Below are 12,226 nucleotides of genomic sequence, written 5' to 3'. Positions count from 1 at the left end.
TATACCAGTGACATTCAGAGCTGTTTTTCTTTTTACACGCATCATTCAACAGAACAGAAAACTATATGAATGAAGAAATAACCACAATTAACTTGATATTTATCTATTTATTTTTCTCTACTGTTTTTTAGGAAATTAATATGTATAATTAATTTCTGTTATTTTTCGGCCCAGAAAGTTCCTCCAGCAGCTGTCGGTTTGTGTTTCAGGTGTTTCTGCTGCTGAACTGTGTGAAGTGAAGAAGAGAAAATCTGTCACTTTAGACCCTGGTGTAATAAAACACCCAATCGATTCGATGACGTGGTATTTTAATGACACTTGCATCACTGAAATCACTGGAAATCAGAGTAAGATCTGTACAGATGATCAGTGGGATGAGAGATTCAGAGACAGAATGGAGGTGAATCAAACTGGATTCCTCACCATCACAAACACCAGAACCACAGACTCTGGACTTTATAAACTACAGATCCACAGCCGCAGATTCAGCATCACGAGGAGCTTCAGAGTAACTGTCACTGGTGAGAATTTCAGAGCACATCATTTTTAATGTCTTTATGGCTTTATTGACTTTTTGATAATGAAATTTGACTCCTATTAATGTATATAGCAAGCAATATGATTGGATGAACATTTTATTGTCCTACCCTTTCCACAGACTCACTGTATCCTCCCTTACTATGTCAATCCTTTTCTTGTCCTCTAGGGGGCGGAGACTATAAAGATGCTCGTGTTCCATCTTCAGGAAAACCCGATTTCCTTTTCCGTGACACTATCAATCTCTGTGATTTGATCCAGGATATTTACAAAGGGTAAGTATTACTAACGGTTATTATAGTGAGAGGAAAATATTGTCTTTATTATGCAAAGTTAGGGTTTAATTGTTTGTGTGTGATTCTTGTGACCAGGTGAAAAATAGCCTCGGGCATCTGTCAAAAGTCCAAGAATGAGGTAAAATTAATGCAGTTTATTAGTATTATGAGATTCTCAGCTGTGCTTGATTGAATGTGTGTGTGTGTGTGTGTGTGTGTGTGTGTGTGTGTGTGTGTGTCTGTGTGTGTCTGTGTGTGTCTGTGTACTTGTTTTTCTATTCTGGTGGGGACTTAAACCTGAATACACACAGACTCATGGGGACTTGTGTCACGGTGCGGACCTAAATTGAGGTCCCGACGGGTAAATAAGCTAATAAATTACACAGAATGAAGTTTCTTGAAAATCTAAAAATGCAGAAAGTTTCCTGTGAGGGTTAGGTTTAGGGGTAGGGTTGGTGTAGGGCAATAGAAAATACGGTCTGTACAGTATAAAAACCAGTACACCTATGGAGAGTCCCCACAAGGATAGCTGACCAGACGTGTGTGTGTGTGTGTGTGTGTGTGATGTGGCTTCATTCATGTCATTTAATAATAAATCACCATTACATCAGAAAATATAACAGCATTTCTGCTCTTCTGATTAAAAACAAAAAAACTAAAAAACTACACATACATTTTTATTCATCCGCTAGTCTTCACACTGAATAAACAAAGTTTATATCAAAATCATCTAGATGCAAAGTAAACATTTCAGACTTAACAGATCTTCTTGACTTGACTGAAAGCTGTTATCTCTCTATCTCTCTCTCTCTCTCTCTCTCTCTCTCTCTCTCTCTCTCTTGCTCTCTCTCTCTCTCTCTCCCTCCCTCCCTCTCTCTCTCTCTACCTCTCTCTCTCTCTCTCTTTCTCTCTCTCTCTCCCTCTCTCTCTCTCTCTCTCTCTCTCTCTCTCTTATTGTTTCATTACAAACAGGAAAGCATCACCAGACCCGACAGGATCATGTATCTGCAAAAGGATTTCCATCGCCGCAAATCAGCATCACACTTCAGCTTGTGTTGTTCAGCTTTAACCTGGAATAATATTCACATTTATCATTTAGCATGCGTATTATAACAAGTGCCTTGGTTTCTGGTTCTGGATTAGTGAAGAGCTTGTGGAAGAGATGTGTTGTCATCTGTTTCCTGAAGATAGAGATGTTCTCATCAGATCAGATGAAGGCTTCTGAGGGAACCGCTAGGTGGCGCTCATTCATTGTTAAACTTTCTCTATACATTTATTCAGTTCAACAATAACCTACTTTTACTATTCAGTTATCTCGATAAATTCATACAACAAATAATTTGTGACAATAAGCAGGAATTTCACACTCAATCCATCAGTAAGCTTGAGTTTACACAGATCTAAAGTGTATCAATCTTTAAAACAAACTTACATGAGTTCTCAGGACAGTCATTATTTAATTTACGAAATCGATTAATGGACCGGTTCCATGTGAAGAAGATCTGCACTACTCTTATTGTACTTGACTTGTCAAGCACATCATCAATGTACTGTATTTGCACATTATAATGTGAAAAGTGAAAAATAACTAATCTGCATTGTTTTGCCTCAAAACAAAATTTGTATGATTGTGATTCAGCTCAGAATTGGAGAGTTTAGTTCAAAAGAACTAATTTGAAATCTTTAAGATGAAACTGAATGGGGAAAATACTTCCATAATTTGTGATACTGGTTGTCACTTTTGTACTTCATATGCATGTCTGCATGTTTGTATTGTGTGTTTTTAATAATATCAGTTGCTTCTAATAACAGAATGTGAATTAATATAAAATGCTGTTTTAAATAAACTTTAAATAATTATAAAACAGTATTATAGTGTCTTTACTCTTTGTATTTAGAGGTATTTATATCTTGAATTTGGTTTCATTTATATTAACCATTTTAATTTTAGTTAAAGGTTTAATATTTTGTGATTTCAATTTGATTTAATATGTCAATAGTTTTATTACACTTTATTTCAGTTTTGTACAAAAACTAAACTAAATACCTTGACAAATAATTTAAATTATTATTATTATTATTATTGTATTGGGGCAATCATTTTTAACATGTTCACACTAAACTACACACACCATACAGTATTTACTTAAAGCTCCTCTGAAATATTAATAATCTGGATAATTAAATAGGCATCGCATGTATCTGATGTCATTAATGGTCACATGACCTGCAAAACATCAAATATTTAATTTCTTTATTAAATGAAAAAAAAAATGACATTTTTGGTTCACATATAGCTTATTTATACACGCAGTATTAATGAAACTCAACACTATGTAAATTGTAAAATGTTGCTGCAGTTCCTCAAACTCACTGCTAGAGGTCATCAAACGGAAACGGACGTGACGTGTAGTCAAGTGTGGTGACTCATACTGGGAATTGTGTTCTGTATTTCACCCATCCAATTATTGCACACACACACTGGTGAGTAGTGAACACAAACACACACACACAGTGAACACACACATGAAGCAGCGGAACAGTGTTGCCAACTTCTTCTTCCAAAAGCAAATAGCAACAAATTTAGCTATTTTTATTAACTTTTAGCAACTTTTGGTAAGTGACTCCTTCAAACGATAAACATTTTCCATCCAAACTTCACAAAAAGAGGAAACCAAAGATGCCTAGCAGTAGCCTACACACATCACGTGATTTAATTTAACAGATATTTGCAATTGTGCAACAATAATTATCGTGTTTGACTTGAAGTAGCAGCTGCTTCCAATCAAACACACAAACCTAGTGATGCACCCTGTTAGTTGCTTGTACCTGCGATTGTTGATCAGTAAGTACACTTTAAAGAAATATATATATATATATATATATATATATATATATATATATATATATATATAAATGGAAAGGGTACTACTAATTTTCCAGGACATTATCCATTATCCACTATAACCCTTTAACCCGGAAACACAATGCCTAATTTACGTCCTATACATCATAAATTATATAGTTATTATTTTATATATATATATATATTCATCTTGACGGGTTAAAACTTCAGGATATGTCATTATATGTATGATATCTGTTTCTTGTCTTCTGTGGATCTGATGTCATAAACCAGAAGAATGGCAGTAGCCACGCCCACCAGAGCAGAGAGGACCAATCGAATCACAGCTTCAGTAGAACCACAGCAGTGGAGGTGGACTTCTGAAGAAAAACCAACGGTAAAACATAACTGTGGTTTACAACAAGCTGACTTTCGTCCCAGTGAGTAAAACCAAAACTGAAATCATAATGTTACAAAAATGATCCCAATTTTGTGAAGCAGAACAAAATATGGGTCACATAATTGGGTTTGTGTGCAAAAAATAAACACATATATCATCTCTGTTGTACCTGCACATGTGTGACAGAGCTGAGTGATGTCCAGATGTTGAGTCTGGTTGCTGATGGGATTGTTGAGCACACAGCTGTAGCTGTTTTTATCCTGATATTCCACCTCCAGAGGTAGAGAGAGACTGATGCTGAGATCAGACACACTGATGCTGGACAATAAACTGTTTCCTTTGTACCAGGAGAGAGTCACATGACCCACATTCACCACTGAACACACCAATGAACAATTCTGCTCTGAGGATGATGATGATGAAGAACACTGTGAAGAGTTATTGCTGATGACAGGAACAGGCAGACGAGCTGAAAACATCATAGAATATGGATATTAGCAAGTCATTTGATTAATCGTCGTTGTAATTTCCTTAAATTATGATCTCTACTCACCATAAATGAAAACATTGAATATTTTTGATGTTAGTTTCATTCCACTAATCTCTAGTTGATAGACTCCAGCATGTTCAGTTGTGATGTTTGTGATGGTCAGAGATCCAGTTTGATCGTCCAGCTTCAGTCTGTCTCTGAATCTCCCGTCAGGAACCTCAAATGTGTTGAAGATGACAACCTTTCTGTTCATTTCAGCTATTAGAGAGTTTCCAAAATTCCACTGTATGTCGTCGTTTTCATGTATCTCAGTAACACCAGTGTTTAGAGTGACAGAATCTCCCTCCGTCACTGACACTGAATGAATTTCATTTGTTTCAGCTCTTAACAAACCTGAACAGGGACAGGGCCAGATTTTACACAGATTAAACTCTTGTTGGTTTACACAGCATAAGATCAATGACTTTCGTAGTTAACCATGGTTTACTTAAAAAAAAAAAAAAAAAAAAAAAAAAAAACGATGTAATGTCTGTTAAATTAATCAAATTATCCGCAATGTGATATTTTAAAGTAAAAAACAAATACTGAGAAATTTTAATTCACCAGAGTAATTTTAATTTAGTCTTTTGGACCCATGGCACTTAAAATCAAAACAAGCACAGATCTGACTTTTTAAATGTATTTTATTTTTATTTTATTAATGTTTTTGAAGTACTGCAAATGAAAGTCATCCCAATTTTTTATGATTTAATGCCACAAAAAAAAAAATTAACTTACCAATCAGATGCCACACAGAGAACAAAACAAGCATATGAAACATTTTCTTCAATTGTTCAGTGAAAATCTAGTTTAACCCACCAAAAACACTCAACCTGTGTGATTCCTCCCCCAACAGAGTTTGACCCTCCTCTTCCCACACACACACATACATACACACTCACTTTGATTGGATTATAATTATATATAATTGCTGTCATCTATAATTGAATCTTCAACTGTTCTTAATGAGAAAAATAAACCAAACACAAGAAAAAAAATTAAAATAAAAAGATTAAACCATCTCCCATTTCACCATCACCAGTTTTACTGAAGTAAATGGCACTAGCAGCTCATCTGAGTCAAAGCGAAACCTGCTGTGGTCTGTTTTCTTTGAAATCTGGATTGAGCTGCTATATGAAGCTTGCTTGAGTGACCATTTAGATGTGCGTTTAGTTCGGTGAAGAGCTTCCTCTTATGCTGTAATGAATCTCACAAGCTATGTTTCCGTTCACCTATTTTCATGCACATTTTGGATTATCACATAAAAGAAAAAACACTGGATTGAAATGTCAAGATGTATGCACACAACTGAGCTAATAAACTTTTTATCCGATAACAAAAAATTTGCATTAACTACGATGGAAACACATTTACCGAATATTCCTCCTTGCGCTGTAGTAGCCTACATAGGCGCGGGAAGTGGTTTTTTCTGTGGGCAACTGTTAAACTGTTGGGGTAAAAAGAAGAAAAAAATTTGTCATCTATTTTACACTAAATAAAAGTGCAAATAGCTGATATTGTTTGTTTTTCTCCCTTTTCAAATTTCAAATCAAATCAGAAAAGCATTTGTTTTTAATAAAATTGAAGAATCATCAAAAAGTTGAAAGTAAAGTATCGAGAAGGGTTAGGGTAGGAGATTGGAGGCGGGGGTTGCAGGGGGCTTTTTGGTGGATAATAGCCCATGCTTGCCTGTTGCATGACATGAATGGATATTTAGTGTTTTTATTTTACAACATACAACAACTGCAGAGGAATCTGTACTTAACCAAAATAAAGATGGATATGCTATGCCCAACTCCAGACCCCGACAGCGTCATCCCTTAGCAGCACAGGGTACAAAAAACATTTACATCCAACTGAACACAACCAAGAGATATATTTCAGAATATAAACTGCTTTATCTGCCATTTTCAGTAAGATTTATCGTTACTAAATGTGTTTGTGTGCCTGTGCGTTTTAACTTAAATAATGCCGCCCCCACCACCGCCCCCCACCAAGCTCAAGCATCAAGCTCCTATGTGTATAAATAGAACTGAGCTATTTGCAGTTTAAATAGCATATCACAAAAAATACTGCTATTTTCATTTAGTGTGTTTTCACTCAGTGTATTTTGTGATTACATTTTTATTTGTTTAACATGGAAAACAATTTTGATGTATTTCATTGGAAAGTTAACATAGCCGAAGTGTTCTTGATTTGCTAAATAGTCTTGAATGCATATAGCCATCATATATTATCCTCTAATACTGTAAAATGAATTGTTAGCACATTCGTTTAACAAATCTGTTGCATGACTGGTAAGCTTGTGTTGACTTAGTGACAGCACAATAAACTGTAGCACATTTGTTGTGAATGCTTGTTAGTTACTCATTGTTTTTCCATTTTAATCAAGTTGAAATAGTCCTAATGTTTTCACTGTCATGTGCTCGCAGTCAGCCTGTTTAACATTACTCCACCATACATGTTATGAGTGCGTCTCTTCATTTTGACATGGTTATATAATGTTGATTGAGACCCATTAGTCCTACATGTAAACCCTTTAGCTGCCCCACTAAGAAAAAACCATTTGAAAAAAATTTTTTGCATTTCTTTTCTCCTTATGTTGCTAGTAACCACACTCAATGTATGTTTTTTTCAACACGCCATAATTTTTTTAATATCGGCCTCTACCAAATGGTTGATATGTCAGTTTAAGGTAAAAGTACTGGAATTCATACACATACTATGAAAATCAGAAAATATAAACTATAATACAACTTATTTAAAAGCAATCAATAGTTTTGCATATTGAATAATCTCAATTTATTGAAGTATGCCATAAAATAGTTCAGTTTTTAATTTTAACACAGGAAATTATGTTTTCTTTTTTTTCAATAATAAACAAAAATAAATAACAGAAATAACTAAAAGTAACCAAACCAAAGGTATTACATGATTTTACATAAAATACATTGAATATATAAAATACAGTGCAATCAGTTCGGACATTGCAAAGTGCTCATTCAGTAAATGCACAGCTAAACTGATGAGTTTTAAGTCTAGATTTAAATGTGACTAGTGTTTTAGCACATCTGATCTCTTCTGGAAGCTGATTCCAACTGCAGGCAGCATAGTAACTAAAGGAGGACTCCCCTTGTTTTGTGTGAACCCTTGGTATTTCTAACTGACTCAATCCTAGTGATCTGAGTGCTCTGTTAGGTTTATATTCAGTGAACATATCTGCAATATATTTCGGTCCTAGGTCATTTAGTGACTTATATACGAGTAAAAGTAGTTTAAAATCAATCCTAAATGTAACTGGAAGCCAGTGTAAGGACCTGAGGACTGGTGTGTTATGCTCAGATTTTCTGGTTCTAGTCAGAATCCTGGAAGCAATGTTCTGGATGAGCTGCAGCTGTCTAATGGTCTTTTTGGGAAGGCCGGTGAGGAGCCCATTACAATAGCCCACCCTGCTGGTGATAAAGGCATGAACAAGTTTCTCCAAGTCTTGACTGGAAACAAAATATATAATTCTTGCTATGTTTTTAAATGATAGAATGCTGATTTAGTTACTGCTTTGACATGACTACTGAAACTAAAGTCTGTCTCCAGAATCACACCAAGATTCCTGAATTGATCTTGTTTGACCCCTAGAGTCAAGGTATGCATTCACCTTGATCTTTGTTTCAAATGCAATAACTTTTTTTCCTTGTTTAACTGAAGAGACTTCTGGCACATCCAACTATTAATTTCACTAATACATTGGCAGAGGGAGTCAATGGGGATGTAGTCATTTGGAGATAAGGCTAGGTAAATGTGGGTACCATCAGCATAGCTGTGATAGGCAAGTTGTTTTTTTCACATTATTTGACTTAGTGGAAGCATATACAGGCTAAACAAGAGCGGTGCAAGAGTTGAGCCTTGTGGGACTCCGCATGTCATGGATGTCCACTTGGACTTAAGCTCTCCTAGACTCACATAATAGCCTCTCCCTTCTAAGTATGAATATAATCTAATATATATATATATATATATATATATATATATATATATATATATATATATATATATATAAATGCCTACATGTCATAATTGATAGTCATTGCCTGTATCAGAGTTAGGCTATTATGTGCTCGCACACGAACAGCTCAGTTCTGTATTTGCACTTGCCAAATTCAGCTGTGTAAAAAGCTAATCCATCATATCACAAGCGCAACTGGCTCTTAAAGGGAATGGAAGATGAGATTCTGATTGGTTTATTGCGAAAAACACCCATTACTCATTAAAAGAATAGGGACAACCCATTTAGACCTTGCGCCCGGACGCGCAAACCGGTTTTCCGTCATTAAAATAGCAAAAGTAGATTTGGACATGTCCTGAGTGCACCTGAGCCGTGTGCTTTAGACTTTGAGTTTAGATCGTTAAAATAGGGCCCTTAGACTCAGTGAATGTGAGCATGTCATTTGGAAACTCTGTTTATGCTTGTCTTATTACAGACATGAAAAATATATCTGTAGTCTGTAGAGAGTGAAACTTTAAATGAATTGTGAATATGGGCCCAGATCTGTGGAAATGACTGTGGGATTTTTATGCTTATAGCAAAATGTTCTTTTTTCTTTTCTTTTATTTTCTTTTCTTTTTTTCTGTGGAAACCATTTGCATTTTTCTGTCAACATAGTAAATTAAACGTTTTCCTTCTTCTCTGTTTCTGTATACACTTTCCATTGTGACAAGCAAAGGGTTTCAATTCCAAGAGGTGAGTTGATGTATATAAGTACAAAAAATGTACATAAGGATGAAATTGATACTTCAAATGTTTCTTATATACATCCTTGTTTATCTTGAAGGAAAGAGGTATATAAAAAACTAAAGACTCCTTATCATTGTCACATTTCTTTCAGATGGACATGCCTTTGATTCAAAAGTGGTAGTGTCTTCTTCTAATGGAGCATTTTCAAATTTATTTTATGTTGTTTTTTGAGCACAGCCCCTCGTTGCCATTTGTTATTTAGGTCAAGAGGCGTGATGATGCCAGTGTTATTGAGCAGGCTGCCTAAGTTTGAATGTTTTTATTCTTATTATCTTTTTACATGCAGGCCATGTCTTTTTTTTTTTTTTTTTTTTTTTTATACATGCAGGCCAGGGAAACGAAACAAACAACCCCATGAATCTCTTTAATAATATCAATACAAATACGTGTTTTTTTCCTGTGGGACGGGAGAAGACACAAAATCAATGCATCTCTATTGTTGTGCGATAATAAATTCAAAGAGTTTTGTGGGAGCGGGCGGGAGTGTAACACATACGTTGCGGGAGCGGGCGGTAATGGTCAGAAATTCGGCGGGCACGGGCGGGAGCGGGATGAAGAAAACAGTCCCGCGCAGGGCTCTACTTCCTTGTTCTATAAAGTCCCTCCTTCAGAAATACGTAACGAGTTCTGATTGGGCCAGCGGTTCCTGTGTTGTGATTCGACAGCAGCTGAGAGCAGGCTGCCCTCCTGGTAACGCGATTGGACTAGTTTTGAGAAGCAAGTGTGCAGGAGCATGTGCTGGAGCTGTACTTATAATCACAGGAGCGTTTTTACTGACGAGATGAGCATGAAAATCGCATTTGTTTTTTTGCACAGCCCTAACATCTAGTTAACAAAACTAAACAGCGTTGCCCTTTGTGTAATAAGTTAAAGAAACTGTTAAACGCACCAAATTAAATAATAAAATACACTTACCAGTTGTGGTCCATAAACAACACCTTCTCCAGACAAAGAGGGAACTGCTCCATCTTTCAAGAATAATCTTTGTGCGAATCCGGCATTAAACTGATTGAGATTGAGGAAGATCGCTGTCCTCGGCAAAATGTGCTGCACATAGTTTTACTTGTGGATAATAATTTTCAGGAACCGAGTTAAACATAAATTGTAACCATTAATCTCCAAGTACAGCATCCCTGGGAAGTCCAAACAAAGATGATTGGACTCCGAGATGAAAATAACAGCGTTTCGATGACATGGCAAACACAAACACAGCTCTTCCTTCTTCTCCGTCAGAGCACAACAAGACCACGCCCCCCTTTTTTGTGCATTCATTTTGGTGGAGGTTAGTCAAAAAAACTGTTTTAATGACATCATTACTGCAGGAACTAGAGGGATGTAGTCCAAAGGGTCGTTTTTTGTAGGCAAATTATGTTAAATCAAATATCTTGCTTGGCATTGAACTTTGAGCTTTAGAATTTTACAGATATTATTTATACTCTTACAACAACATTACACACTAAATAAAGTTTAAAACATGGGATCACAAAGAACGGGACCTTTAAAATACAAGTATAGCAAATGCAATCGAGCCTAAAATACTAAAACTTTCTAAGAATTATTAGAAACACGAGAGATGAATTGCTGATAATGGCTGAAGGAAAGGGTGGAAGAATGGATGTTGGAATGAAAGGATGTTTATGAGTGGGATGTGTTGCAAGATGCAGGGAGGGAGGGAAGGGAGAATGGATAGAAGATTTGGAAATAGAATTGGAATTTAAGAAGACCAGCTGGTCTGCTTGAGCAAACACTATAGAATTCCCAATACATATCACTCCTTTAGTTTTGAATGGGTAAAAAAAAAAAAAAACACTCAATATGGATGCTCAGTCTTCCAAATGAAAGAGCCAATCAGTAAAGCCAGCATGTCACTGCAGCTGCAGTTAGATGCATCCCGTTTGCTATAGAAAAAGTCAGCATTCTCAGATGTGTTCTTAGGACTGCACATGTGCACTGGCTGATCTAGCTTGAATAATTAAACTTTTAATAATGTTTGATGAGTTGGCTGCCTCCCTCCTAATTATCATCATCACCCCGTCCCTTGAGGTAAAGCCTCAAGGGACAGTGAAAGGGCATCTGGAATTTGATTTGGCTTCTGAAACTGATTTTGGACAGGCTGAGGCAGAGTAATGGTTTAATGATCTACAGCAAAATATAGACAGCTTTGGTGATAACTAAGTGGATTATCCATTACGGCAATATTAATTTCTCACTAGAAATTACATAAAAAGTGGAAAACGTTGATCAAAAACATACATTTGCACACAAACTGATCACTGACCGCAAGTTTCAGGTGCCATCTTCATTTTTTTTTTGAATAACTGTCACAAACTGGAATGCACAGGATTGTGGGATATCAAAGGCAGCGAAGGATACATCTATGTTGCCTTCTCAGGAGACAGGAACTGAAGCTAACATTGAATTCGGATGCAGACCTGATGTACAAAACAAAAATACACATTCTGAGACATTAACTGAAATGAATTGTGAATTTTATTAACATTAAATAGTCTCTCATTTTCACCTAAAAATTTTGAGGAGGCTGTGCCTCCCCTGATGAGCTGCCACTGTTGTGTCCTCTGTTGTTTGAGTCTGCCCGTGCTGATCCGCCGCGGTCTACGGATTAAAGAGTGCACTGAAAGACAGGGAGGAGACCGGTCTGCTGCCATTTTTATATGAAATTTAAGGGAATTGACACTGAGGTCATTGCGAATTTGTGTGCTGTTTGGTGGTGGTGCAATATTTTCAATAATTCCACATAATAATTGTGGCAAAATAATTTGCCTGTCTAACTTAACAGTGAAGAACAATAGGACAACATTTTTTTGCTTTTCTGTACATAAAACACCTACGC

General features: G+C 36.1%; 2 protein-coding genes across 3 annotated transcripts in view; one reads left to right on the top strand and one right to left on the bottom strand.

Annotated features, from left to right (window-relative positions):
• The window catches only part of LOC113080552 (uncharacterized), a 52,779-nt gene extending 50,114 nt beyond the window's left edge, over positions 1 to 2,665 (top strand). For both annotated transcript variants that reach the window (XM_026252716.1, XM_026252717.1), the window contains exons 3-6: positions 210 to 521; positions 707 to 812; positions 909 to 951; positions 1,785 to 2,665. In XM_026252716.1, coding sequence (XP_026108501.1) covers positions 210 to 521; positions 707 to 812; positions 909 to 912 — 422 coding nt within the window. In that variant the 3' untranslated portion in view covers positions 913 to 951; positions 1,785 to 2,665. The remainder of the gene's footprint in view (positions 1 to 209; positions 522 to 706; positions 813 to 908; positions 952 to 1,784) is intronic.
• A 1,219-nt stretch (positions 2,666 to 3,884) lies between these two features.
• LOC113080541 (SLAM family member 5-like) lies at positions 3,885 to 5,027 on the bottom strand. The gene is made up of 4 exons (XM_026252694.1): positions 5,012 to 5,027; positions 4,611 to 4,940; positions 4,227 to 4,526; positions 3,885 to 4,037 (listed from the first exon to the last, which is right to left on the bottom strand). Exons 1-4 carry the CDS (start codon positions 5,025 to 5,027, stop codon positions 3,898 to 3,900), a joined length of 786 nt encoding a protein of 261 aa, XP_026108479.1. The 3' UTR covers positions 3,885 to 3,897.
• Between the last annotated feature and the right edge of the window lie 7,199 nt (positions 5,028 to 12,226).

The sequence above is a fragment of the Carassius auratus genome, unplaced genomic scaffold, assembly GCF_003368295.1.
Source record: "Carassius auratus strain Wakin unplaced genomic scaffold, ASM336829v1 scaf_tig00031568, whole genome shotgun sequence".
NCBI classification, from domain to species: Eukaryota; Metazoa; Chordata; class Actinopteri; order Cypriniformes; family Cyprinidae; genus Carassius; species Carassius auratus.
The sequence above is the reverse complement of the archived record's forward strand: the minus strand, read 5'-3'. Positions and strand labels throughout refer to the sequence as shown.

Coding starts and splice junctions, on each gene's coding strand:
- LOC113080541 (XM_026252694.1), bottom strand. Junction 4,527..4,610: donor ATTCAATGTTTTCATTTATG/GTGAGTAGAGAT, acceptor TGATGTTTTCAG/CTCGTCTGCCTGTTCCTGTC. Junction 4,038..4,226: donor GCTCTGTCACACATGTGCAG/GTACAACAGAGA, acceptor GTTTTTCTTCAG/AAGTCCACCTCCACTGCTGT.